This window comes from Canis aureus, chromosome 8 (assembly GCF_053574225.1).
Source record: "Canis aureus isolate CA01 chromosome 8, VMU_Caureus_v.1.0, whole genome shotgun sequence".
Taxonomy (NCBI): Eukaryota; Metazoa; Chordata; class Mammalia; order Carnivora; family Canidae; genus Canis; species Canis aureus.
The window spans coordinates 53,428,030-53,452,563 of record NC_135618.1 but is presented as its reverse complement, the minus strand read 5'-3'; the positions used below and the strand labels follow the sequence as shown (position 1 = coordinate 53,452,563).

The window sequence follows — 24,534 nt, the reverse complement described above, 5'->3', positions numbered from 1 at the left end:
TGCATTAAAATTTCACAAGACTGTGAGTGAGTCATGCTCAACAATGGAAGACCTAATTATCCAAATTACACACACATGCTAATTATAGCACGTGCATAACTTTGATTACATAACATATAAAAATAGAAATGTTTTATTACATGATATAGGGTATGTTATATAAACTAATTGTACAAATGTACTATTGGTCTTAAGATAATTATAAAGAATCAATAATCAGTGAATTTTCTGATGACTCTTCTCTGGGTGTAAATCAAACTAGTGTCAGAGGTATCAGTGTCTTTTACTTTTCTTAATATTCAGAGATGACACTGCTGGTGGTGTCAGCCCCATAACAGCTATGACCTTCCTGGGGATACATGCAGTGACCTGCTTCCAGGTGTGTTTTATGTGGGCCAGGTAATGTAAGGACTTGTTTAGTACAACTTTGGATGAGCAGCAGGGAGTGATAGGGTTTTCTTTTTGCCCCTGAGAGACCAAAGCCTCACGTAATCTTATGACTTAACTATCTCACTTAAACCCATGTTGGCAAATGGGAAGCAGCACTACTATCTTTGTACATACTCAGAGGCTGCCCTATGTACTCACACTACTTTCTATGGGGACATACCTACTAACCACTAGGACTTCTGATGGCCTTTCCTTCCATCCCAGAAAGGATTTGTGGAAATGCTCTTGTCCCTCTAGCCCTGCACCAGTTCATGAGGGATTCCAAAAGGAGTCTTTCATGGGAAACAAGCAAATAAAACAGGAGGAAGGTATGAGTTAAGTTCTATGTTAAATACTGAGTAAGAACTATGAAACTTGCTATAGTCTGATAACTTCTCAATCTTCCATCTGCACAGAGATTTTTGTCTGTTTTATCCTACGCACCTGTGCCTGATGCATAGTTGGTACTCAAGAAATATTTGTTGAATGAACTTCAACCATCTCTGTCTGCCCTGAGGCCTTTCACTTGCGGATGGAATCTAACCCCTTTGCCTGACTTTCCCACCTCTGCTTTGTACTTTCAGCTATGTTTAATGAGTGGAGAAATTATCCAGATGAGCCCTAAGATGAGTCTGATCTTTGAGCCAGCAGATCTGGAGCAGGCCTCTCCAGCCACTGTGAGCAGGTCAGTGAGCCTTACACTGGTATCCTGAGGGTTGTGTGGCCTCACTGACCCTAAAAACCCACAAATGTGATTAAGTGGATCACCGACATTATTTGTTGTCCCTCTGATTTATCCTAAACCCAGTCTTCAACCCATGGTGCTGGTAGGAATCTAAAATTGGACATGTACTTTGGAAAGGAGTTTGATATGATCTTCTAAGATTGAAACTTCACATGTGTCATGACCAGCAATTCTACTTCTAATAAACTTTTGCCCGTGTACAATAAAATTCATCTACAGGAATTCTCAGAGTGGCATAATTAACAATAACAAACACTTGGAAGCAACCCAAATGCCCATTAACAGGAATGAATTAATGTAATCAAGTCAAAAATTGTAATTTTTTATCATTTTATTTTATTTTTGTTCCATAATGATAAGTGTACTCTTTAATCCTCATCTCCTATCTCACCCATACCCCACCCACCTCCCCTCTGGTAACCATTACTTTGTTCTCTATAGTTAAGAGTCTGTTTCTTGGTTTGCCTCTCTCTTTTTCTTATTTCCTTTGTGCATTTGTTTCTTAAATTCCACATATGAGTGAAATTATATGGTATTTGTCCTTCTCTGACTGACTTATTTCATTTAGCATAATATTCTCTAGCTCTGTCCTTGTTGTTGCAAGTGGCAAGATTTCATTCTTTTTATGGCCAAGTAATATTCTGCTTTATAGAAATATCACATCTTTATCCATTTATCTATGGATTGCTTCCATAATATGGTTATTGTAAATAATGCTGAAATAAACATAGAGGTACATGTATCCCTTTGAATGAATGTTTCTGTAGCAAATTATAATATTTATATATCACTCAAAATAAATGAATTGTGCTGACGTGGAACCCAATGGATAAATCTTATTAAATACAGTAAGTATAAAATCTTAGCAATATTATGTATGAAGTAAGCCCACAATATTACATACAGCATGATGTCTTCCTTTAAACTGCTAAAAACAACTAAAATAAATATATATGCATTTTAGGAACATATGTAAGAAAGAAATCAATCAATAAATGGGTAACCATGATATCCAAGAGACTGTGTTTCCTCAGGTAGGGAAAGCCAGACGTATAGGGTAAGGGAGACCATTGGGGTTAGATGAAGATTATTGTCAAGATCCAAGCTTCTGTCTGGGTGGTGGGTTCATGAGCACTCACTACATTATTGAAAACAACTAAGAAAGGCCATGCATGGGCTAATGTTAGTGTGCTAAGGTTGATAAGTAATCCAATCCTGTGTGCCTGAAGTTCATAAAACAATAAAAATCAGTCCACATTCCAAAAAGCAATGTCAGGGAGTAGAAAGAGCAGTGGCAAGTCAGACCAACTTGGGCTCCCACCCTGGCCATGCCAATGTCTAGCTGTGATACCTCTTTGAAGTCACTCAGCCTCTCTGAGCCACACTCTCCTCATATCTAAAATGTGACCATTAAGAAGAATATTTAGAGATAAAGACCATTAGGATGTAGCATAGTGCCTAACGTGCAGTAGATAATAAATAGCAGCCATATTAGTAACAAACAAGAGAGTACCTAGACATAATAGAATGGGGAAAAACACAAAACATTTACTACATAAAGGATCAGTACATGCTAATAGTAATGTTAATAATAGTTTACATGGATTAAGAGTTTTCTTAATCCGGAAATGGTGCTGAATTATTATTTTCTTATTTAACCATTACAATAGCCTTATGAACTATGTATTTTTTTAAGATTTCTTGATTTACAACAAAGATGTAGAATTTCAGAGACAATAAGGAAATATTGCCCAAGGTTACTCAGATAGTCGAATCTGGAGCTGGGATTTAGACCCAGGGCACTCTAACTCCCAAGCCCCAGCTATTATCACTGGCTTTCAGCCTTTCCTGACAAAATCTGGGACCCTTCCCTTTGGGCTGGAGCTGGTGAGGATCTGTGTCCCAATCCAAACTCCAGCCTCTTACTTTACCGTGACTGCCTGCATTTACCTCACAACTGTCTGCTTGGGAACCTGGATGTGGATCAGGCTGGTCCTCTCTTTGTGCCTGCCAGGTGTGGGATGATCTACATGGAGCCCCATCAACTAGGCTGGAAGCCCTTGAAGGACTCATACATGGACACCCTTCCCACTAGCCTCACTGAAGAGCATAAGGAATTGGTGAGACCATCACATTTCTTTACTTCCCTCCTTCCCTGTCTCCATATTCCTCATTACTAATACCTTCTACACACATCTTCATCTAGATGTCATGCCCTTTCCCATTGCCCTACTTGCAGAAATATCTCTAGAAATTGCTCTAGAATAGGCCAGATTAGAAAGAACTATGCTCCTCTCTGAACTGCTACTCCCCATCCTGGTGACCTTTACTCTGTATCTTCCATAGCTAGGCACCTGGAACCAGTGTAGAAAAGCTTGTATTGCAGCTACTAAAAGTGTCTATACCTGTTTTCCCTTCCTAAAAAATAAGTGAACATGTAGGTTAGGTGGGTACCCGAGCATAGTCTCAGACTAGGGAAGCAGAACCCAGGCTTTTGGTGTCTCCTGTTTTTCCCTGTGTTAGTAGAGTTCCCTAGGAAAGGTTCCCACTGAAGAAGCCAAGAAAGGTATAGTTAGGTTCTCTTCCCACTGCAGAAACACTCTGGTGAGCTATGTAGAATGGCCATTCCTGTCCCATTTATGTACATGTACAATGTATATAATGTAATTGCATACATTTATACAGATACATGTCCACATGCACACCCAGAGACGAGTCTACATACCTGCACCAGAAGCCTTCAGGGACTCCTTAAGTGTCCTTAGTTCGAAGTCTAGCTTCTTAACAAGACCTCTGAGGCTACGATCTGGCCCTGCCTGCCTTTCCAACCTCATCACCTGCCTTCTTCCTCAGCTTGTTACCCTGCAGCCCTTGCATTTTGTTCTCATTCCTAGAAGACCCCAGGTTTCATCCCCTCAAGGCTTTTGCACCTTTTCTTCCTCTTCCTGAAAATATCCCATTTTATCTTGTGAGGGATAATTCTCCTTTATTATCCTGGTCTCAACATAAAGGTCTCCTACTCTTAGAAGCCTTCCCTGACCATCCTACTAAGCCCTTCCTGTTATTCCCCATTGTAACACCTTTATTTGTCTCCTGCTGGTACTTTTCATGAGTTTAAGTACTTTATTTCCTTGACTGTTTATTTATTGTTTGTATGCCGCTCAGTAATCTCCACGAGGGCAGAGATCTTGTATATCTTGTCAGTTGTTTATCCTCAGCACCTACAACATGGCAGTGAGCAGATGCTCAATAAATATTTATTGGCTGGATGAATATACCACATATCCATGTACACATGTATCATTCATTCATACATCATTCATTCATGTATATTCTATACATTTATAATATAGATATGTATCCACACATATACATATCTATTAATGCATTTATTTAGTGATGACCTGCCTACTTCTAAAAAAAAATGACAAGATAATTTACAGTGACAGCCACATATAACAAAAATGAAAAAAAAACTCAAATGAGAGGAGAAAGGAGGAATTTTTAAAAAAGAGTAGCTGGGGTGGGTAGCAGAGACAAGAATCATTATACCCACAAGTGAATACATACAAAGAATTACTGAAAATGAGCCCCAAACTTAGCTCTGTGCTTCTTCTTTTTGTTTTTTTGGATTTTTTAGATTTTATTTATTTATTCATGAGAGACACAGAGAAAGAGAGGCAGAGACAGGCAGAGGGAGAAGCAGGCTCCATGCAAGGAGCCCGACGCGGGACTCGATCCTGGATCTCCAGGATCACACCCTGGGTTGAAGGCGGTGCTAAACCGCTGAGCCACCGAGGCTGCCCAACTCTGCTTCTTATGGCTACTTTATACAGGAGTCCAACCTTACAAATGCAGAACAGTCATTTGAAAATATTGTTTAGAGTTCCTAACATTTTTTGTACAAGCAAGTCAGATACCCAGTCTGGGTCCTAAAATTATTTTGTAGCTGACCCACAGTAGCTCCAAGTATCCCTGAGTATCTAGCTCTGGGGTGTGAAACAGGGATGGCATTGTGGGCTGCACAGCCTGTCCATTAAGTAGGAAGCTAGTCAGGAGCTTTGGTGTCTGTAATCTTTTTTCCCCATACACCCATTCTCAAAAATAATCAGCAACTCTACCAGCATCTCCAGCCTTCCAGAGGTATACTGAGGCCTTGATCTTAATGTTCATTTTTTGATAACATGTCTTCAAATTTCACTTCTACCTTCAGGTCAATGACATGTTTATGTGGCTTGTCCAGCCCTGCCTAGAATTTATTCGACTTCAGTGTAAATTTGTGGTCCAAACATCTCCTGTCCACCTTGCCTTCTCAATGATGAGACTGTATTCCTCCCTGCTTGGTATGTGCTACCTAATATTCTTAAGCCAAATGAAAGTGGAGTATGTGTGGGATATTTTTTCTTCTCCCCATCTCTTCTATTCCCCTTACCATGAGTCACAATGAGACCAGAATTTTGGTCTAGAATAAGCAAGCGTTCGGAGTATAGCCAGTAGAGTTTAGTGGAAGAGTCCATGTGTTTTGGTTTACCCTTAATCTGGATTAATTTCCTGAGTATTTTTATGCAAATGACCTCATCTTTTCCTCTCTTAGTTTCCTCATCTACACAATGGGAGTAATAACTTTTGTCCATCTTTACCTAACTAGAATATCCTGGAGGGAAACAAATTTAGATGATAGTGTGAATGTATCTGAGAAAAAATTCAAAGTCCTGAAAAAAATAAGTCCACAAATTTTCCCATGCTAAAAAAAATTTACAAAAATCTGAATTCACTAATTACATGGTTACACTGTTAAGAGAGCTGATCACATCAGTCTACAAAACTAGAGAACCTTCTCTAGGACATGGCAAGCACATAAATCCTAGAATTATTTATTTAATGGTCCTGGAGAAGTTCTCAGTAATTATCTCACATAAATCAAATTGCATTGAATTCTGTTGGAAGTGATCAAGGCGTGTCCATTTGGAGAACTTTTACTAGATGCCAATTCTTTTTCAAGATGCCACATAATTCAAACTCAAGATGGATCTTCCTATAATTCCTATTACATGAACATTTTTTTCAGCTCATTTCTTCCAAAAGCATTTATAGGTGCAGGTAAAAAATATAACATGATGAACAATTGAGTGGAGACTTTCTTTGGCTACATTTTATGTGATTTTCTGAAGTTAAAATTACCAGCAATTTTTTCAAAGGCACACTAACTGCATACAATGCCATATATTTGCATCATTAGTTGTTAAGTTTTGCATACTTTCCCAAACTCTGTGTCCTATCCTTGTGTAGTATCTCCTCTAGGGAAGAAAGCATCGGATGAAGAATGGACTCATTGTTCCCAGCACTGAGTGACATAATCTCTTGCCTTCCCAAATCTATAGTCTTGAATCCTTATTAGGAGTGCTAAAAGACACACAACTACAAAAACTGGGGACTAGGTTTGAATGCACACATACCTGATTTCAAAGCCCTAACTTTTTACTCTGCTAGTGCTAAAATGCAAGAGCATGATAACTATGATCAACAAGGCCTTAAGATAAAGAATAAAAAACACATTTTTAGCCTTTTATGTTAAAATAATTTTAAACTTGCAAAAAAAATTGCTAAAAGTATGTTGAGTCACATATCCCTTTACCTAGCTTCCTTTAATGTTAACATCTTATATAACCAAGGCACAACGATCAGAATAAAAATAATTAACATTGATACTATATACTATTAACTATACTACAGACTTTATTTGGTTTTCACCAATTTTTTCTCAAATGTCCTTTTTCTGTTCCAGGATCCAATTCAGGGGGTCACATTTTTATAAATCGTATCTCATTTGTCTCTTCTAATCTATGCCATTTCTTCAGTCTTTCCTTGTCTTTTTTTTTTTTTTTTTTGAATAAACTCTACCTCCAGCATGGGACCTCATGACCCTTAGATCAAGATTTGCATGCTCCACTCTTTCTTTACCTTCTATAACTTTGTCACTTGATAATACTGGCCAATTATTTTATAGAATATCTCTCAATTTAAGTTTGCCTCATGTTTTCTCATAATTAGATTGGGTTTATGCATTTTCAGCAAGAATACTATAAAAGTGATGATGCATCCTTCTCAGTGCATCATAAGAAGGTACCTGATGTTGATAGATCTTATGACTGGTGAAAGCTGTTTGTCAAAGTTAGCTTTGGCCAGAGCCACATTTCTCCAGTGTAATGTTATGTTTTTCCTTCATAATTGGTAAGTATTTGGGGGAATATAATTTGAAACTATGCAAATATCCTATTTCTCCCCAAATTTTCCTCCACTGATTTTAACATCCAGTAGTGAGTCTTGTGTACCATAGTTACAACAGTGGCATTTGCCTAATGTTAATTTTCCATTTCTATATATATTCCTTCTACATTTACTAATTAGAATTCTTCTGTAAGGAAGAACTGTTCTTCCTTATTTATTTGCTAATTCAGTTATTTACTAACTAAAGTATGGACTCATAGATATTTATTTTATTCTATGGGTTATAATCCAATGTTGTAATTATTTTGTTCCTCAAATGTCTTTAGCCATTGAGAGCTCCTTCAGGTTGGTTCCTGTGTCCTTTCAAAATTAGAAAAATTAAAAAATATATTTTAAAATATATGAAATATATTAAAATATATTCTAAAGTATATAAAAATAAAATAAGAAAAGGGGCACCTGGGTATCTCAGGTGATTAAGTGTCTGACTCCTGATTTCAACTCAGGTTTTGATCTTAGGGTCGTGAGTTCAAGCCCTGCATTGGGCTCACACTGGGCATGGAGCCTACTTTTAAAAAAAGAAAAGAAAAATGATTAAAAACTAGCACTTATGTATATAAGTGGATAAAGGACCTGGTGGGTGATAGCCACTCAGCCACTATCAGTCCCCTCCCCAGAGCCCACACAGACAAAACCACCCAATTCACATTGTTTAGATCTGTATATAGGTGGATATATGCAGCTTCTCTTAAGGTTCCTTTTTCTTGCTTTTAGATGAAATCAGGGAAATAGATGAGGAAAGTGAATTATATGAAGGTCTGACAAGTCAACAGATCTTTCTCTGGCTGCAAGGTCTATTCCTCTTTGCCTTGGTGTGGACCGTGGCAGGCACCATCAATGCGGAGAGCAGGAAGAAATTTGATCTGTTTTTCCGCAACCTGATCATGGGTATGGATGATAAGAATCCAAGGCCCAAAAGCGTCAAACTCACAAAAAACAACATCTTTCCAGACAGAGGTAACAGTACTTGTTTGTTTTGTTTTGCTGTAATAATTTGGATCGTATGGTTCCAAATCCAATCAAAATGTGTGGTCCAAGTAAGATTTTTACAAAGGCTTGGGGAGATTTTTTAGCTTGCCTGATTGGGTCCACATTTATAAGAGATGGGTGGTCCTGAAGTCAGGGTCTTATGGGATGTTTTAACTATTTTCATTTAGAAAAATTCATACAAGTTTTTTCTCCTCAAAATTACCCATGCTCAAACAGGCTCCAGGTGATAGAATGAAAAATGTAGCACTTTTGTTTTTCTTATTTCCTTCTAGTCCTGTTTTGTGTGTTTAAATTCATCACATCATGGTGATTATGACATTAATATTTGTTGTAATTTTGTCATTGTAATATATTGAAATGTTTCCAATTTTGCTGTATACATTATCTTCAAAATGATCACCATAATGACTGGATACTCTATGTGTGACATCATTTACTAAAAGAGTAAAAGATTTTTTTCTTTTAAGTAGCTTTTACTGTTTTTATTCTTACCACCATAATAACATATAAAATTTAGAAGATACAGAGAAGGGAATAGCTGAAAATAAAAACCAGTGGTAATCTAACTACCTAGAAATAGTTTCAATATTTTTTCTTCTAGTTTTTTCTATATTTCTTTAACAAAAAGGAGATCAAAATATAAATGCTTTCCAAATGGCTATACTTTTTGTGATTATAAAAAAGTATATGAATGGCCATGAAGTAACTTCTGGAGTGATAGTAACATATATATGGAAAGAGATTTGGTCTACACTAGATATGTGCATTTGTCAAAACTCAGTGAATGTACACTTAAGATTTGTGCATTTCATTGTATATAAATTTTATATCAAGAGGAAAAATATAAACAAATATTGAACAGGAAATAATATAAATGTTAAAGTTTATGGGGAAGTTTATTTTTTTTTGAGATTTTATTTATTTATTCTTGAGACAGAGAGAGAGAGAGACAGAGAGAGAGAGGGGCAGAGAGAGAGAGGCAGAGACACAGGCAGAGGGAGAAGCAGGCTCCATGAAGGGAGCCTGACGTGGAACTCGATCCGGGGTCTCCAAGATCAGGCCCTGGGCTGAAGGCAGCACTAAACTGCTGAGCCACCAGGCTGCCCTATGGGGAAGTTTAAAATAAGATGACTTAATGAATGGATAGAGGAATAAACAGGTGTATGATAAGACAAGTAAAAACTAATGGTAAAATTTAGGAGAGGGCTATACAAATGTTTGCTGTGCAATGTTTTCAGTATTTATGTTTGAAACTTTATATAATAATCATAATAAATGAATGAACAAGTAGATGTCAGTACCCCTCTACACAGTTTTTCCTCAGCACATGTAGCACACTTTATGTCATCTATCGAATGAACTGCATAGAGGCCCTGGACCATTAGTTAGATAGTAGTACATTTATACTTTTCCTCTTTCTTTTTTTTAAAGATTTATTTATTTTCTTCATTTGAGAGAGAGAGCATGGGGGAAGGGAGGGGCAGAGGGACAGGGAGAGAGAAACTCAAGCGGACTCTGTGCTGAGTTCAGAGCTTGACTTGGGGCTTGGTCTCATGACTCTGAGATTGTGAACTGACCTGAAACCAAGGGTCAGACACCCAACTGACTGAATCTTTTTGTCTTTCTTTCTTCTTTCTCTTCCTCTTCCACCTCTCCCTTCATCTTTTATTTATTCTTGGGTTTAGAAGATTATTTTTTTATTGTGCTAAAATGTGCATAACATAAAAAATTTACCATTTCAACTCTTTTTAAGTGTACAGTTCAGTAATGTTAGGCATTGTTCTGCAACCATCACCACCATTTATCTCCAGAACTTTTTCCATCTTCACAAACTAAAACTCCATGTTCTATGAACATTAATTCCCCATATTCCCCTCCTTCTGTCCCCATGGCAACAACCATTCTACTTTCAGTCTATAAATTTGACTCCTCTAGGTATCTCATATAAGTAGAAGCATATGGTATTTGTCCTTCTTTGAAAGTTTATTTCACTTAGTAATATTTTCACAGTTCACCTATGTTGTAGGATGTGTCAGAATTTCCTTCCTTTTTAAGGCTGAATAATACTCCATTGTGTGTTAATACCACATTTTGTTTCTCTCTTCATCCGTTGGTAGACACTTGAGTTGCTCTCACCTTTTGGCTGTTGTGAATAATACTGCTATACACATGAGGGTACAAATGTTTGTTTGAGTCTCTTGCTTTCATTTCTTTTAGCTATATGTTCAAAAGTGGAATTTATAGATCATATGGTAATTCTGTGTTCAAGTTTGTGAGGAATTGCCACAATGTTTTCCATAGTGGTTGTACCATTTTACATTCCTACCAGCAATGCACACGAATTCTAATTTTTCCACATTCTCATGTATTGTTTTGTTTTTTATAATAGCTATACTGAGTGTGAAATGCATTCTTGATTTTTTAGAAAAATATGAATAGATCATATAATAAAATATATATATTTAAAGATAACCACTACTAACATTTCAGTAACCATCCTTTTGACATTTCCCTATGCATATATGTGCACATAGATTTATTTTTTCAAACTTGGGATGGTTCTGCACTTGCTTTCATTATTTTTAGCTTTTGCTATCATTAACAACATTGTGATGAACAGTGTTCTGGTGGCTACCTACTTGCTTGATCTATGATTATTTTCTTAGGATAATTTCCAAGAAATAAAATAGCTGAATCAAGGATCAATACAATTTTAAAGCTTTTGATTGAAATTTTAGAGCTTTTATTTTTTTAATAATAAATTTATTTTTTATTGGTGTTCAATTTACCAACATACAGAATAACACCCAGTGCTCATCCCGTCAAGTGCCCCCCTCAGTGCCCATCACCCTTTCACCCCCATCCCCCACCCTCCTCCCCTTCCACCACCCCTAATTCGTTTCCCAGAGTTAGAAGTCTTTATGTTCTGTCTCCCTTTCTGATATTTCCCACACATTTCTTCTCCCTTCCCTTATATTCCCTTTCACTATTATTTATATTCCCCAAATGAATGAGAACATACAATGTTTGTCCTTCTCCGATTGACTTACTTCACTCAGCATAATACCCTCCAGTTCCATCCACGTTGAAGCAAATGGTGGGTATTTGTCGTTTCTAATGGCTGAGTAATATTCCATTGTATACATAAACCACATCAAAATACCATGGACTTTCTTCAGAGAGTTACAACAAATTATTCTAAGATTTGTGGGGAATCAGAAAAGATCCCGAATAGCCAGGGAAATTTTACAAAAGAAATCCATATCTGGGGATCCCTGGGTGGCGCAGCGGTTTAGGGCCTGCCTTTGGCCCAGGGCGCGATCCTGGAGACCCGGGATCAAATCCCATGTCGGGCTCCCGGTGCATGGAGCCTGCTTCTCCCTCTGCCTATGTCTCTGCCTCTCTGTGTGACTATCATAAATAAACAAAAAAAGAAAAAGAAAAAGAAAAAAGAAAACCATATCTGGGGCATCACAATGCCAGATTTTAGGTTGTACTACAAAGCTGTGGTCATCAAGACAGTGTGGTACTGGCACAAAAACAGACACATAGATCAATGGAACAGAATAGAGAACCCAGAAGTGGACCCTGAACTTTATGGTCAACTAATATTCGATAAAGGAGGAAAGACTATCCATTGGAAGAAAGACAGTCTCTTCAATAAATGGTGCTGGGAAAATTGGACGTCCACATGCAGAAGAATGAAACTAGACCACTCTCTTTCACCATACACAAAGATAAACTCAAAATGGATGAAAGATCTAAATGTGAGACAAGATTCCATCAAAATCCTAGAGGAGAACACAGGCAACACCCTTTTTGAACTCGGCCACAGTAACTTCTTGCAAGATACATCCACGAAGGCAAAAGAAACAAAAGCAAAAATGAACTATTGGGACTTCATCAAGATAAGAAGCTTTTGCACAGCAAAGGATACAGTCAACAAAACTAAAAGACAACCTACAGAATGGGAGAAGATATTTGCAGATGACGTATCAAATAAAGGGCTAGTTTCCAAGATCTATAAAGCACTTCTTAAACTCAACACCAAAGAAACAAACAATCCAATCATGAAATAGGCAAAAGACATGAAGAGAAATCTCACAGAGGAAGACATAGACATGGCCAACATGCACACGAGAAAATGTTCTACATCATTTGCCATCAGGGAAATACAAATCAAAACCACAATGAGATACCACCTCACACCAGTGAGAATGGGGAAAATTAACAAGGCAGGAAACCACAAATGTTGGAGAGGATGCGGAGAAAGGGGAACCCTCCTGTACTGTTGGTGGGAATGTGAACTGGTGCAGCCACTCTGGAAAACTGTGTGGAGGTTCCTCAAAGAGTTAAAAATAGACCTGCCCTACGACCCAGCAATTGCACTGTTGGGTATTTATCCCAAAGATTCAGATGCAATGAAACGCCGAGACACCTGCACCCCGATGTTTATAGCAGCAATGTCCACAATAGCCAAACTGTGGAAGGAGCCTCGGTGTCCATCGAAAGATGAATGGATAAATTTTAGAGCTTTTAAAGCTAAATTTCCCCTGTGCCTTCACCATCCTGAGTATTACCATTTTTTAAAATCTTGGGCAATTTGAAATGCAAAAATGCTATTTCATTTTAACTTTCTTCTCTTTGTAAAAAATATTTTATTTTTTTATTCTTAATATATATTTTATTGGAGTTTGATTTGCCAACATCTAGTATAACGCCCAGTGCTCATCCTGTCAAGTGCCCCCCTCAGTGCCTGTCACCCAGTCACCCCATCCCCCTGCCCACCTCCCCTTCCACTACCCCTTGTTTGTTTCCCAGAGTTAGGAGTCTCTCATGCTTTGTCACCCTCTCTAACCTTTCCCACTCATTTTCTCTCCCTTTCCCTATAATCCCTTTCACTATTTTTTTATATTCCCCTTATGAATGAAACCATATAATGATTGTGCTTCTCCAATTGACTTACTTCACTCAGCATGTAAAAAATATTTTAATAGATGTTAATTTTATTTATTTTTAAAAATATTTTTTTATTTATTTGAGAGAGAGTGTGTGAGCATATGCGAGAGAGCAGAAGTGGGAGGAGCAAAGGGAGAGGGAGAAGCAGAATCCCTTTTGAGCAAGGAGCCTCGATCCCTGGACTGGAGCTGAAGGCAGATGCTTAACCAACTGAGCCACCCAGGCTCCCCAATAAACATTAATTTTGGAGCAGTTTTAGGTTTATGGAGAAAAATGAGTGTGAAGTACAGAGTTCCCACACGTCCCTTTCCCAAACCACCCCTCCCTCCCAATCTCCCCATTATTAACATCTTGCATCAGTGTAGTATACTTGTTATAGTTGATGAACTAATACTGATAAATTATATTTTAACTAAAGTCCATAGTTTGTATTTTCACTCTTTGTATTTTATACTTTTCTTCTAAGAGTTTTAACAAGTAACATCATCTATTCACCATTACAGTATCATATAAAGTAGTTTAATATTACCCTAGAAATCCTTAGTTCCACCTATTCATCCCCCCTGTCCCCTTAACTCTTGGCAACCATTGATTGATTGTTTTCCTATCTGTATAGTTTCACCCTTCCCAGCATGTGATATAGTTGGAATCATACAGTGTGTAGCCTTTCAGGCTTTTTTCACTTAGTCATATGCATTTAAGACATTTTAGATCTTTGTATGCCTTGATAGGTTATTTCTTCTTATCACTGAATAATATCCCATTATATGGCTATTTATTAATTCACCTATTAAAGTACATTTTGGCTTATTCCAATTTGGGGAAATTTAAAATAAAGCAGGTATAAACATTCATATTAAGGTTTTTGTGTGGATATAAGTTTTCAATTCATTTGGTAGATACCCAGGACCATGAGGACAGGCATCAAATGGTAAGCCTGTGTTTAGCTTTGTAAGAAACTCTCAAACATGTCTTCCAAAGTGGTTGCACCATTTTGTATTCCTAACAGCAATGAATGAGAATACCTATTGCTCTCAATCTGCCTTAGCATTTAGCGTTGTCAGTGTTGGTATTAGCCATTCTAATAGGTGTGTAGTGGTATCTTGTTATAATTTGCAATTGTCTAAGGTATCTGGGTGGCTCAGTGGTTGAGCATATGCTTTTGGCTCAGGTCATGATCCTGGAGTCCTGGGATTGAGTCCTGTGTCGAGCTCCTGAAGGGAGCCTGTTTCTCCCTCTACCTCTTTCTCTGTGTCTTTCATGAATAAATAAATACATAAAATATATAAATATAATAATAATAATAATAATTTGCAATTGCCTAATGACATATGATGTTGAGCATCTTTTTTTTTTAAAGATGTTTTAAGTAATACCTATATGCAGTGTGGGGCTTGTACTCACAACCCCAAAATGAAGAGTTCCACACTCTACTGACTGAGCCAGCCAGCACCCCTTGAGCCTCTTTTTGTATTCTTATTTACCACCTCTATATCTCCTTTGGGGAGTTACTGTTCAGATCTTTCACTCATTTTTAAATTAGATTGTTTATTTTCTTATGGTTGAGTTTGTTTTCTTATAGTTTAAGTATTCTTTGTATATTCTGGATATAACTCCTTTATCAGATATGTTTTGCAGATATTTTCTTCCACACTGTGTCTTGTCTTTTCATTTTCTTAATGGTATCTTCAATAGAGCCTAAGTTTTGAATTTTAATGGAATCCACCTTGCCCATTTTTTTCTTTCATGGGTCATGCTTTTTGTGTTGTATTGAAAAAGTCAACATCAAACTCAAAGTCACCTAGATTTTTTCTTATGTTATCTTCTACAAGTATTCTAGTTTTGTGTTTTGCATTTAAACCTATTATCCATTTTAAATTAATTTTTGTGAAAGATATAAGATCTGAGTCTAGGTTCCTTTTGTTTGTCCATAGATGTCTACTTGTTCCAGAGCCAGTTTTTGAAAAGACTATTCTCCATTGAATTGTCTTTGCTCTTATGTCAAAAATCACTTGACTCTATTTGTGTGGGGGCATATTTCTGGATTCTCTAGTCTGTTCCACTGATCTGTGTATTCTTTTACCAATACTGTACTGTCTTAATTACTATAGCTTCATAGTAAGTCTTGAAGTTGGGTAGTATAAGTCCTCTGTCTTTGTTGTCCATCAATATTTTGTTGGCTATTCCATAGAAACTTTAGAACCAGTTTTCAATACCTACAGAATAATTTGCTGGGATTTTTACTGGGATTGTGTTGAAGCTATTGATCAAGTTGAAAAGGACTGACACCTGAACTTTTGAATCTTTCTATCCATAATCATGGATTCTATCTCCACTTATTTAAATCTTGTTTGATTTCCTTCATCAGCATTTTATAATTTTCCTCATATAGCTCTTGTACATTTTTTATTAGATTTATTCAAGTATTTTATATTTTGTACTAATGTAAATGGCATTATGTTTTTAACTTCAAATTCCTATTTTTCATTTCTGGTATATAGGAAAGCACTTGACTTTTGTATATTAACCTTATATCTTACAATCTTGCTATAATCACCGACAAGTTCCAGTAGTGTTTGGTTAATTCTGTTGGGATTTCCTGAATGGATGATTATCCATTCAGGATAATCATATGGATGTTTGCCATCAGCAAACAAAGACAGTTTTATTTCTTCCTTCCCAATCTTTTATTGCCTTTTTGAAACAATCTTATTGCATAAGCTAGGACTTCCTATATGATGTTGAATAGGAGTGATGAGAGGAGGCATCTTATCTTAAGGGGAAAGTATCTAGTTCCTGATGCTAAGTATGATGTTAGCCATAGGTGTTTTGTTTTGATGTTCTTTCTCAAGTTGAGGAAGTTCCCCTTCTATACCTAGTTTACTGAGAGTTTTTATCATGAATGGGTGTTGGATTTTGTCAAATGTTTTTTCTGAACTCTACTGATATGATCATGTGATTTTTCTTCTTTAATCTGTTCCTGTAATAGATTACATTAATTGATTTTATGCCTTATATACCTAGAATAAATCCTGGTTGATTGTGGTGTGTAGTTTTTTTAAATACATTGTTAGATTTAATTTGCCAATATTTTATTAAGGATTTTTGCATCTGTTTTGGTGAGAGATAATGTCTGTAGTCTTCCTCTCTTGTGTCTTTGGTTTTGGGATCAAGATTATGCTGACCTCAAAAATAAATATGCTTTTATTTTCTGGAGAAGATTGTAAGAAATTGGTATAATTCTTTTTCCTTAAATGGTTAGTAGAATGGTTAGTAGAATTCATCATCCAGGTCTAGTGCTCTCTCTTTTGGAAGATTATTAATTGTTGATTCAGTTCCTTTAATATATGTCATTCTTTTTAAATTATATCTTTCTCCTTATGTGAGTTTTGGTAAATTATCTCTTTCAAGGAATTTATTTTATTTCATCTAAGTTATCAAATTTGTGGTCATAGAGTTGTTCCTATTATTCTTTTATTATCCTCCTAATGTCCCTGATATCAGTAGTGATGGTTCCTCTTCCATTTCTGATATTAGTAATTTGTATCTTCTCTCTTTTTCCCTTGGTTGGCCTGGCTAGAGGTTTATCAATCTGATTAATCTTTTCAAAGAAACAGTTTTTGGTTTTGTTGATTTATCTCTGTTGATTTTCTGTTTTCAATTTCCTTGATTTCTGCTTTAATTTTTATTATTTATTTTCTCCTCCTTATTTTGTTTTTTTTTTATAATTTTTTTAATGATAGTCAGAGAGAGAGAGAGAGAGAGAGAGAGGCAGAGACACAGGCAGAGGGAGAAGCAGGCTCCATGCACCGGGAGCCCGACGTGGGATTCGATCCGGGTCTCCAGGATCGGGCCCTGGGCCAAAGGCAGGCGCCAAACCGCTGCGCCACCCAGGGATCCCTCCTCCTTATTTTGGAATTAATTTGCTCTTCATTTTCTAGTTTCCTAAGGTGGAAGCTTAGATGATCAATTTTAGAGCTTTCTTCTTTTCTAACATATGCATTCAATGCCATAAATTTCTCTAGAAGCTCATCTTTCACTGAATCCCACAGATTTAAAAAGTTAAGTTGTCATTATCATTTATTTCAAATATATTAAAATTTCTCCTGAGACTCTTCTTCGATTCATGTGTTATTTAGAAGTCTGTTGTTTAATCTTCAAGTATTTGGATATCTTCCAGTTATCTTTTTGTTACTGATTCCTACTTTAATTACATTGTGTCTGAAAGCATTTACTGCATGATTTCTACTCCTTAAATTTTTTAAGGTGTGTTTTACAGCCCAGAATGTGATATCTCTTGGAAAATGTTCCTTGTGAGCTTGAGAAAAATGTATTCTGCTGTTGTTGAAATAATCTATAAATGTCATTGAGGTCCAGTTGATGGTGATGGTGCTATTCAATTTAACTATATCCTCACTTATTTTCTGCCCACTATCTGTCAAATACAGATAGAGGGGGCTTGAAGTCTCCAACTGTAATATTGGATTTTTTCTATTAATTTTTGCCAACCTATCTTATGTATTTTGATGTTCTGTTCACATTTGTAGTATGAAATAGGATTTAATTTAATTTCTTCTCTTTTTAATTATAAGTGAGATTGAATTTTTTATATGTAACAGGTATTTGTTTTTCCTATGTTCTGATTGGGTTTTTTGTGTTCTTTAATGCTCCATTATAGGGTTTTGCTTTGTTTGTTTTTTTTTAACAGACTTTATCTAAATATAGGTTCCTTTTCTAAATTTTCCCTGGATTGTGATGAGTCCTTTCTGTCATCATCATTGAGGGAAAGCTTAATTGTCTAGCTTTCATATCTATCACGTCTTTTCTTATTTTTGTGGTTTTTTTTCCTTTTAAGATGCATATTTTTTTCATTTTAGTATGTCACCTACAACTTCAGTTATGCTTTTACTACCATGAATGATTTTAGTTCTGTTATTGTTATCTTTTGTTTCCTTGTTATCCTTTCTTAATGTAATGATTAAAAGCAAGTCATATTGTCAGGGCCTGAATCCTGCCTCCAGAACTTATTAGTTAGCCTTAAGGAAGTTGCTTATTCCCTCTCAGTTTCCTCAATTATAAAATGGGGACAATAATAATAGTATACAGTCTTGGTGTTCATATAAGAATTAAATGAGTTAATGGGGCACCTGGATGGTTTAGTCAGTTAGACATCCAACTCTTGATTTCAGCTCAGTTATGATCCTGGGGTTGTGGGTTGAGTCCTACATTGGGCTCCACATTCAGCATGGAGTCTGCTTGAGATCCTTTCCCTCTGTCCCTCCCCCATTCACACTCATTCTCCCTCTCAAATAAATAAATAAAATAAATTTAAAGAATTAGGGGATGCCTGGGTGGTTCAGCGGTTGAGCATCTGTCTTTGGCTCAGGGTGTGATCCCAGGTGCGGGGATCCAGTTCCACATTGGGCTTCCTGTGAGGAGTCTGCTTCTCTCTCTGTCTATGTCTCTGCCTCTCTCTCTCTTTCTGTCTCTCATGAATAAATAAATAACATCTTTTTAAAAAATAATTAAATGAATTAACAAATATAAACACATTTAGAATAAAAGCATGGTATATAAAAGGTATAACATTAGTGATTTTTATTGCTGTCTTCTTATCACTGTCACCATCATTCTCATCTCTATTAACTCATCCATCTTCCTTTTTAAAATCTCATCTTGCATTTTTATCTTAGCCTGTTTTCTCCTTATGGCTTTTTTTTCCCTGTTTCATAAAAAAAAGAAAAAAAAAAGGGGCTCCCTGGGAGGCTCAGCGGTTTGGCGCCTGCCTTTGGCCCAGGGTGTGATCCTGGAGTCCTGGGATCGAGTCCCGTGGGATCGAGTCCCGTGTCGGGCTCCTGGCATGGAGCCTGCTTCTCCCTCTGCCTGTGTCTCTGCTTCTCTCTGCCTCTCTCTCTCTGTCTTTCATGAATAAATAAAATCTTTTAAAAAAATAAAAAGAAAAAGAAAAAAAAGAAAAAAAAGTGTCTTTTTGTACTCTATTTAGGATTCCATTCAGTATCCTGAAATTTGGTTTTGAGCCTTAAATTAAGCAAGGTTCAGAGGTATGTTCTTCAGGTATAATTTCCCTGTTATATTCCTTTATATTACAGTATTTTTTTTCACAGTTTCCATATGGTATTTTCTGCTTTTCTCTTCCTTTCAGATCAATCTGTTCGTGCTTTGTGTCAGCCAAGATGGTGCATAAAGTGCCCTTGATCTCATTCTTGGTCCACTTTGTGACATCTTTCCTTTCCTTCTGCAGCTGGAGGGCTAGTGATATATATATATATATATATATATATACAGCTCCCACTGAGTTTCTAGGTAACTTTGCCCTATAACATCTGTCTACTGTGATGGCCTTGCCTCCTCCCTCCACATCCTACCCAATTGATGTAGTGTAAGAAAAACCATAATTTCCACATGTACTGAAAATTGGTTTCCTCACATACCTTCTTTTGCAGCAAGTACTTTGGTTAAAAGCAAATTTGAGTCGAAAAGGCCATTTATTAGACTACAATGACACCTTGCAAGTGATCAGTGTAAATCTGTCCACAGAAAGTTAAGCTTTACTTTTTCAACATAGTAATCATACATCTCTCTTTCTGCTAGTTTTCCAACTTCTCACTGCTTTTGGACATGATCAGGGTAAATAATATTCATATGACACTTTTATTTTTTATTTTTTTTAAAGATTTATTCATTTATTTTAGGGACAGAGAGCATGCATGAGCATAGGTGCTGGCAGAGGTGTGTAGAGGGAGAAAGAGTCTTTAAGCAGACTCCCCTCTGAGTGTGGAGCCCAACACAGGGGTCCATCTCATGACCCTGAGATCAGGACCTTAGCTGAAACTAAGAGTCAGACACTTAATCAACTGAACCACCGAAATGCCCCCATATAACACTTTTAAAATAAACCCAGGTGCTATAAACTCTGTTCTACAGTAAGGAACAATAGGATGGCCAACATCCAATGACCACACGTGATCAACTAATGCCATCTGTTGGAGGCTGCCTTTTCTATTTATTTCCTGTGAACATTCTAGAAAAGGGAAGTTCCTCAACAGAGAGGCAACTGCGGCTCTTTACTTTGAAAGACTATGTCTCTGAATCTAAGGTGCTCTGCCTGACTCTTCCTTACTCGTTATGGACTGAGACCCTGCTGCCCCTCACTCTCCTAGTGAGGAGAAAATAAGACAGTCTGTCCAGATTAATACCTGGCAGGGCAAAGAAACAGCTACCCAATTTTCTGTGTGGGCTGTAACCTGAGTTTCCTGGTGGCCTCTGTTGTCTTTCTTCATGCAATCTCTTAGGGTAAGATTTTCCATTCCAGCTGAAGATTCTGAGATTTTTTTCAGTTTTTTTTCCCCCAGTGACATCGTTCCACTTCTTTCTCTTCTGCCTTAATAAGTATTTTAGTTTGAAATTACAAAACTCCTAGCCAGAACCCATTTGAATCAAAAGATATGTTTTAAGTACTAAGTATGCTTTTTTTATATATAACAACTTTATTGAGGTATAATTTACATAACATAAAATTATCCCACATAAGTGTACAAATCAGTGGTTTTTAGTGAATTTGCATAGTTGTGCAACTGTCACCATAATCCAATTTCAGAACATTTTCATCACCCTAATAATATCTTTCAGGCCCATTTTCAGTTAATCCCTGTTCCCATTTTTAGCCCCAGGCAACCACTCACCTGCTTTATATTTGCCTTTTCCAGGTATTTCATATGTACAAAATCATGGAATATGTGACCTCTCATGTCTGGCTCTGAGTATACTTTCTTATTACCAACTTCAAAAGATTAAAATGCCTTTCTAGCCTTTCCACAAAGACCCAGGGTTAGAAATTTCATGGTAAGAGCTCCAAGGAGGCCTTCCCTGACCTTACAAGGCATTGTGTTCTAAGCTTTTCATGCTCAGGAGCTGTGGTATTAGTGGACTTCTGAGATAAATGCTGGAGGAACTACAGTGGGGAGCATACATTAAGGAAAGCAAACAGGCCTTTAGGGGATTCTCTCAAGGTTAGGTTCACATCATCTAGCATGGATCCTTGTTTGTCAACCCAGAGATTTACCTGTCCAGAAAGTGCTAAATTTCCCTTTATACACCTATTCACTGGGTGCCTTTGAAAATTCACTTCTTTTTTGAAAAATCTACCTTATTCTCTCAAGTGTCAGAGAGGAGCACAGAGTAAAGTAGGAGATGGTCAGAGGTAATAGAATTACATGGATTTGTACTATTTCTACTGTTCTCTCCTTTCTGGACCAGAATTTGGGTTAAAATCACAGTACAGAGTGAACAGGAACCATTGCTCTGGTAAGAACCAGAGACCTAGAGCCAAATCTTTTCAGTGCTTATCTGTGTGCTCAGAGCTATGCAACATGTCTGACATATGTATTTCATTTATCCTCTGCAGCGATTTTCTGAGCTTGACGTAAAATCAGACTCATTTTACAGGTGTACAACAAATGGTAACCTTAGCCAAGGTCACATAGCTGGTAAATCTACTTTTACTCAGTTGAACCTTTTCTGTTTGGCCTTAATGTTCCTGTATCAAGCCACAAACTAGCTCTGGCTAATCATATCAGCCAGAGAAGGGAGACAAATAATTTTCTGATTCAGATGCTTTTAGTGTCTCCTCTTTTATTGTAAAAGAAAATGAATTCTATTAAATAAAAATGACCAAAAAGTATCTTTGTTCATACTACCCTGTCACAAGTATTTCAGTTTTCAAAAAATCTTTTCTCTGTCTGGTCCACCTGATTTCAGCTCTGTAGCTAGTTACCATAATGATATATATTCTATTTCCATTCTATTGTCATCTGTCATTCATTTTTTAAAGATTGTATTTATTTTTAAAAAAAGATTGTATTTATTTATTTGAGAGAGAGGGAGAGAGCAGAAGCTGGGGATTGCGGGGCACAGAGGAAGAGGGAAAAGCATTCTCACCACTGAGCAGGGAGCCTGACACAGGGCTTGATCCCGGGACCCTGAGATCATGACCTGAGCTGAAGGCAGATGCTTAACTGCCTGAGCCACCCAGTTGCCCCAATCTGTCATTGTTTCTTAAAACCATTTTTTAATGTTAATACTTAGTTTTTGCAAAATAATCCATTCATCTCATAAGACATAACTTTGACTGGTCTCCTAATGTGAGACATGTAAATTATTTCCAAATTTTTGCTATCACAGATGGTGCTGCATACTCATGTATAGAGATTATTTTCATTGTGAATTATTTCCTTATGACAAATTCCCAGAAGTGGGATTTCTGACTTAGACTACAGAACATTTTTGTAGCTCTGTAAGCCTAATGCCAGATTGCTTTCTAAAAGTGTTATGCCAGATTAACTTCTAGGTAAAGCTGCAGAGTGATGTAGGATAAGAGATAATACCTAAGGAAATGAACAAAAACAACAATGACAATTTTAGCCTAAAATTTTCCCAGCAATAGCTTCAGGAAATGTTCCAACCTGATTTTCTAAGCATTGAAAAGTGGTGGACAGAGAAGCACACGATCTGGCGTGTTCTATCTCTCAACCCAGAATCCACCACCCCACTCTTCTCCTAAGAGCAATGTTGGGAGGAAAGGTAGTGAGTTGACAAAATCTTGAGAGTTCTCCCTGGTCATCACCAGATTACAGTGGAGAGAAGCAGATGGTGCCTGCAGATGTGAACAATGTCTAAGAGAAACCCTTGGACATGTGAAGCCCCTGTATGCTCCTGTAGGATCTTAGTACAGGTGGGAGCAACTACCAGGGTTTATATCTTCCAGAGCTCTATGCTGTGTCAGAGTTGTGAGATGAATGCTATAGGAGTGTGGGGTATGTCACTAGCTGGGTTGGGAACCATAGTTTAGAAAAATTGGCCAAATTGTAGAAAGGGAGTATACAGCCCAGATTTCCAGGAAGGGCAATTGAATATTTCCTTTTACCCAACCCTGTAACTTCATGCTACAGAAAAGAAAGCCAGACCAATCCTTGAATTGTGGTCAGGAAAGTAGGGAAGATAAATTGGCTTCAGATAATGTTGGGAAAGATGTCAAGAAGAACTTACTTCATTATATCAGAGCAAAAATGATATGGAAACTACAAACATGAGACAGAAAGAAAGAGGCAGACAGACAGAATGAATGAATCTAAAAAGAAAACCTTACCATGGCACAGCCAGTTAAGCATCTGACTCTTGGTTTTGGCTCAGGTCATGATGATGTCAGGGTCCTGGGATCAAGCCCAGTGTTGGGCTCCACGCTCAGCCCAGAGTCTGCTTAAGATTTTCTCTCCCTCTGCCCCTCTTACCTTGCTCTGTGTGTGTGTGTGTGTGTGTGTGTCTAAAACAAATAAATAAAGCTTTAAAAATAAAAATTTTTTTAAAAGGGGGCACCTGAGTGGCTCAGTCATTTAAGTGACTGCCTTCAGCTCAGGTCATGATCCCAAATGTTAACTAGACTTACTGTGATGATCATTTTGCAATATATACAAATATCAAATCATTATGTTGTACACCAGAAACTATTTTATATGTCAATCATACCTCAATTTTTTCCCAAAAAACATCTTTTAGAAACTAATATCTCTTATAGTAAATCATGATTTATCTGAAGTTTAACAGGTCCTTCAGTTTTACTCAGGCTCCTTTTCTTCTGCTAGAGTTAAGTGAAATGAAATTTAACATCTTTATTTTAAAATAGTATAATATAGGGACACCTGGGTGGCTCAGTGATTGAGCGTCTGCCTTTGGCTCAGGTCGTGATCCTGGAATAGAGTCTGGTATAGGCTCCCTGTGGGGAGCCTGCTTGTCCCACTGCCTATGTCTCTGACTCTCTCTCTGTGTCTCTCATGAATAAATAAATAAAATATTTAAAAACATTAATAAAAAATAGTATATGATAGATTATGTATAATGTAATAGTTTTTATATGTGATATGTAATTATATATGTGTACACTAATATTAATATATTATAGTATAATATATAACGGTATAATATGTAATATCAAAGATCCTGTCCTTATCAAATCCTTTACTTTTATCCATCCTTCCATGTTCAGTGTATTTGTGTCCCTAAAGAGAAAGCCAAGGTTACCATCAAAAGTTATTTCTGGATGTAAGATT

At 36.9% G+C, this 24,534-nt stretch overlaps 1 protein-coding gene across 5 annotated transcripts in view; it reads left to right on the top strand.

Moving 5' to 3' along the window:
- The window catches only part of DNAH3 (dynein axonemal heavy chain 3), a 166,069-nt gene that overhangs the window by 87,245 nt on the left and 54,290 nt on the right, over positions 1–24,534 (top strand). For all 5 annotated transcript variants that reach the window (XM_077906863.1, XM_077906864.1, XM_077906865.1 and 2 more), the window contains 4 exons: positions 1,014–1,114; positions 3,189–3,294; positions 5,388–5,517; positions 8,177–8,419. In XM_077906863.1, the coding sequence (XP_077762989.1) occupies positions 1,014–1,114; positions 3,189–3,294; positions 5,388–5,517; positions 8,177–8,419 (580 nt within the window). The remainder of the gene's footprint in view (positions 1–1,013; positions 1,115–3,188; positions 3,295–5,387; positions 5,518–8,176; positions 8,420–24,534) is intronic.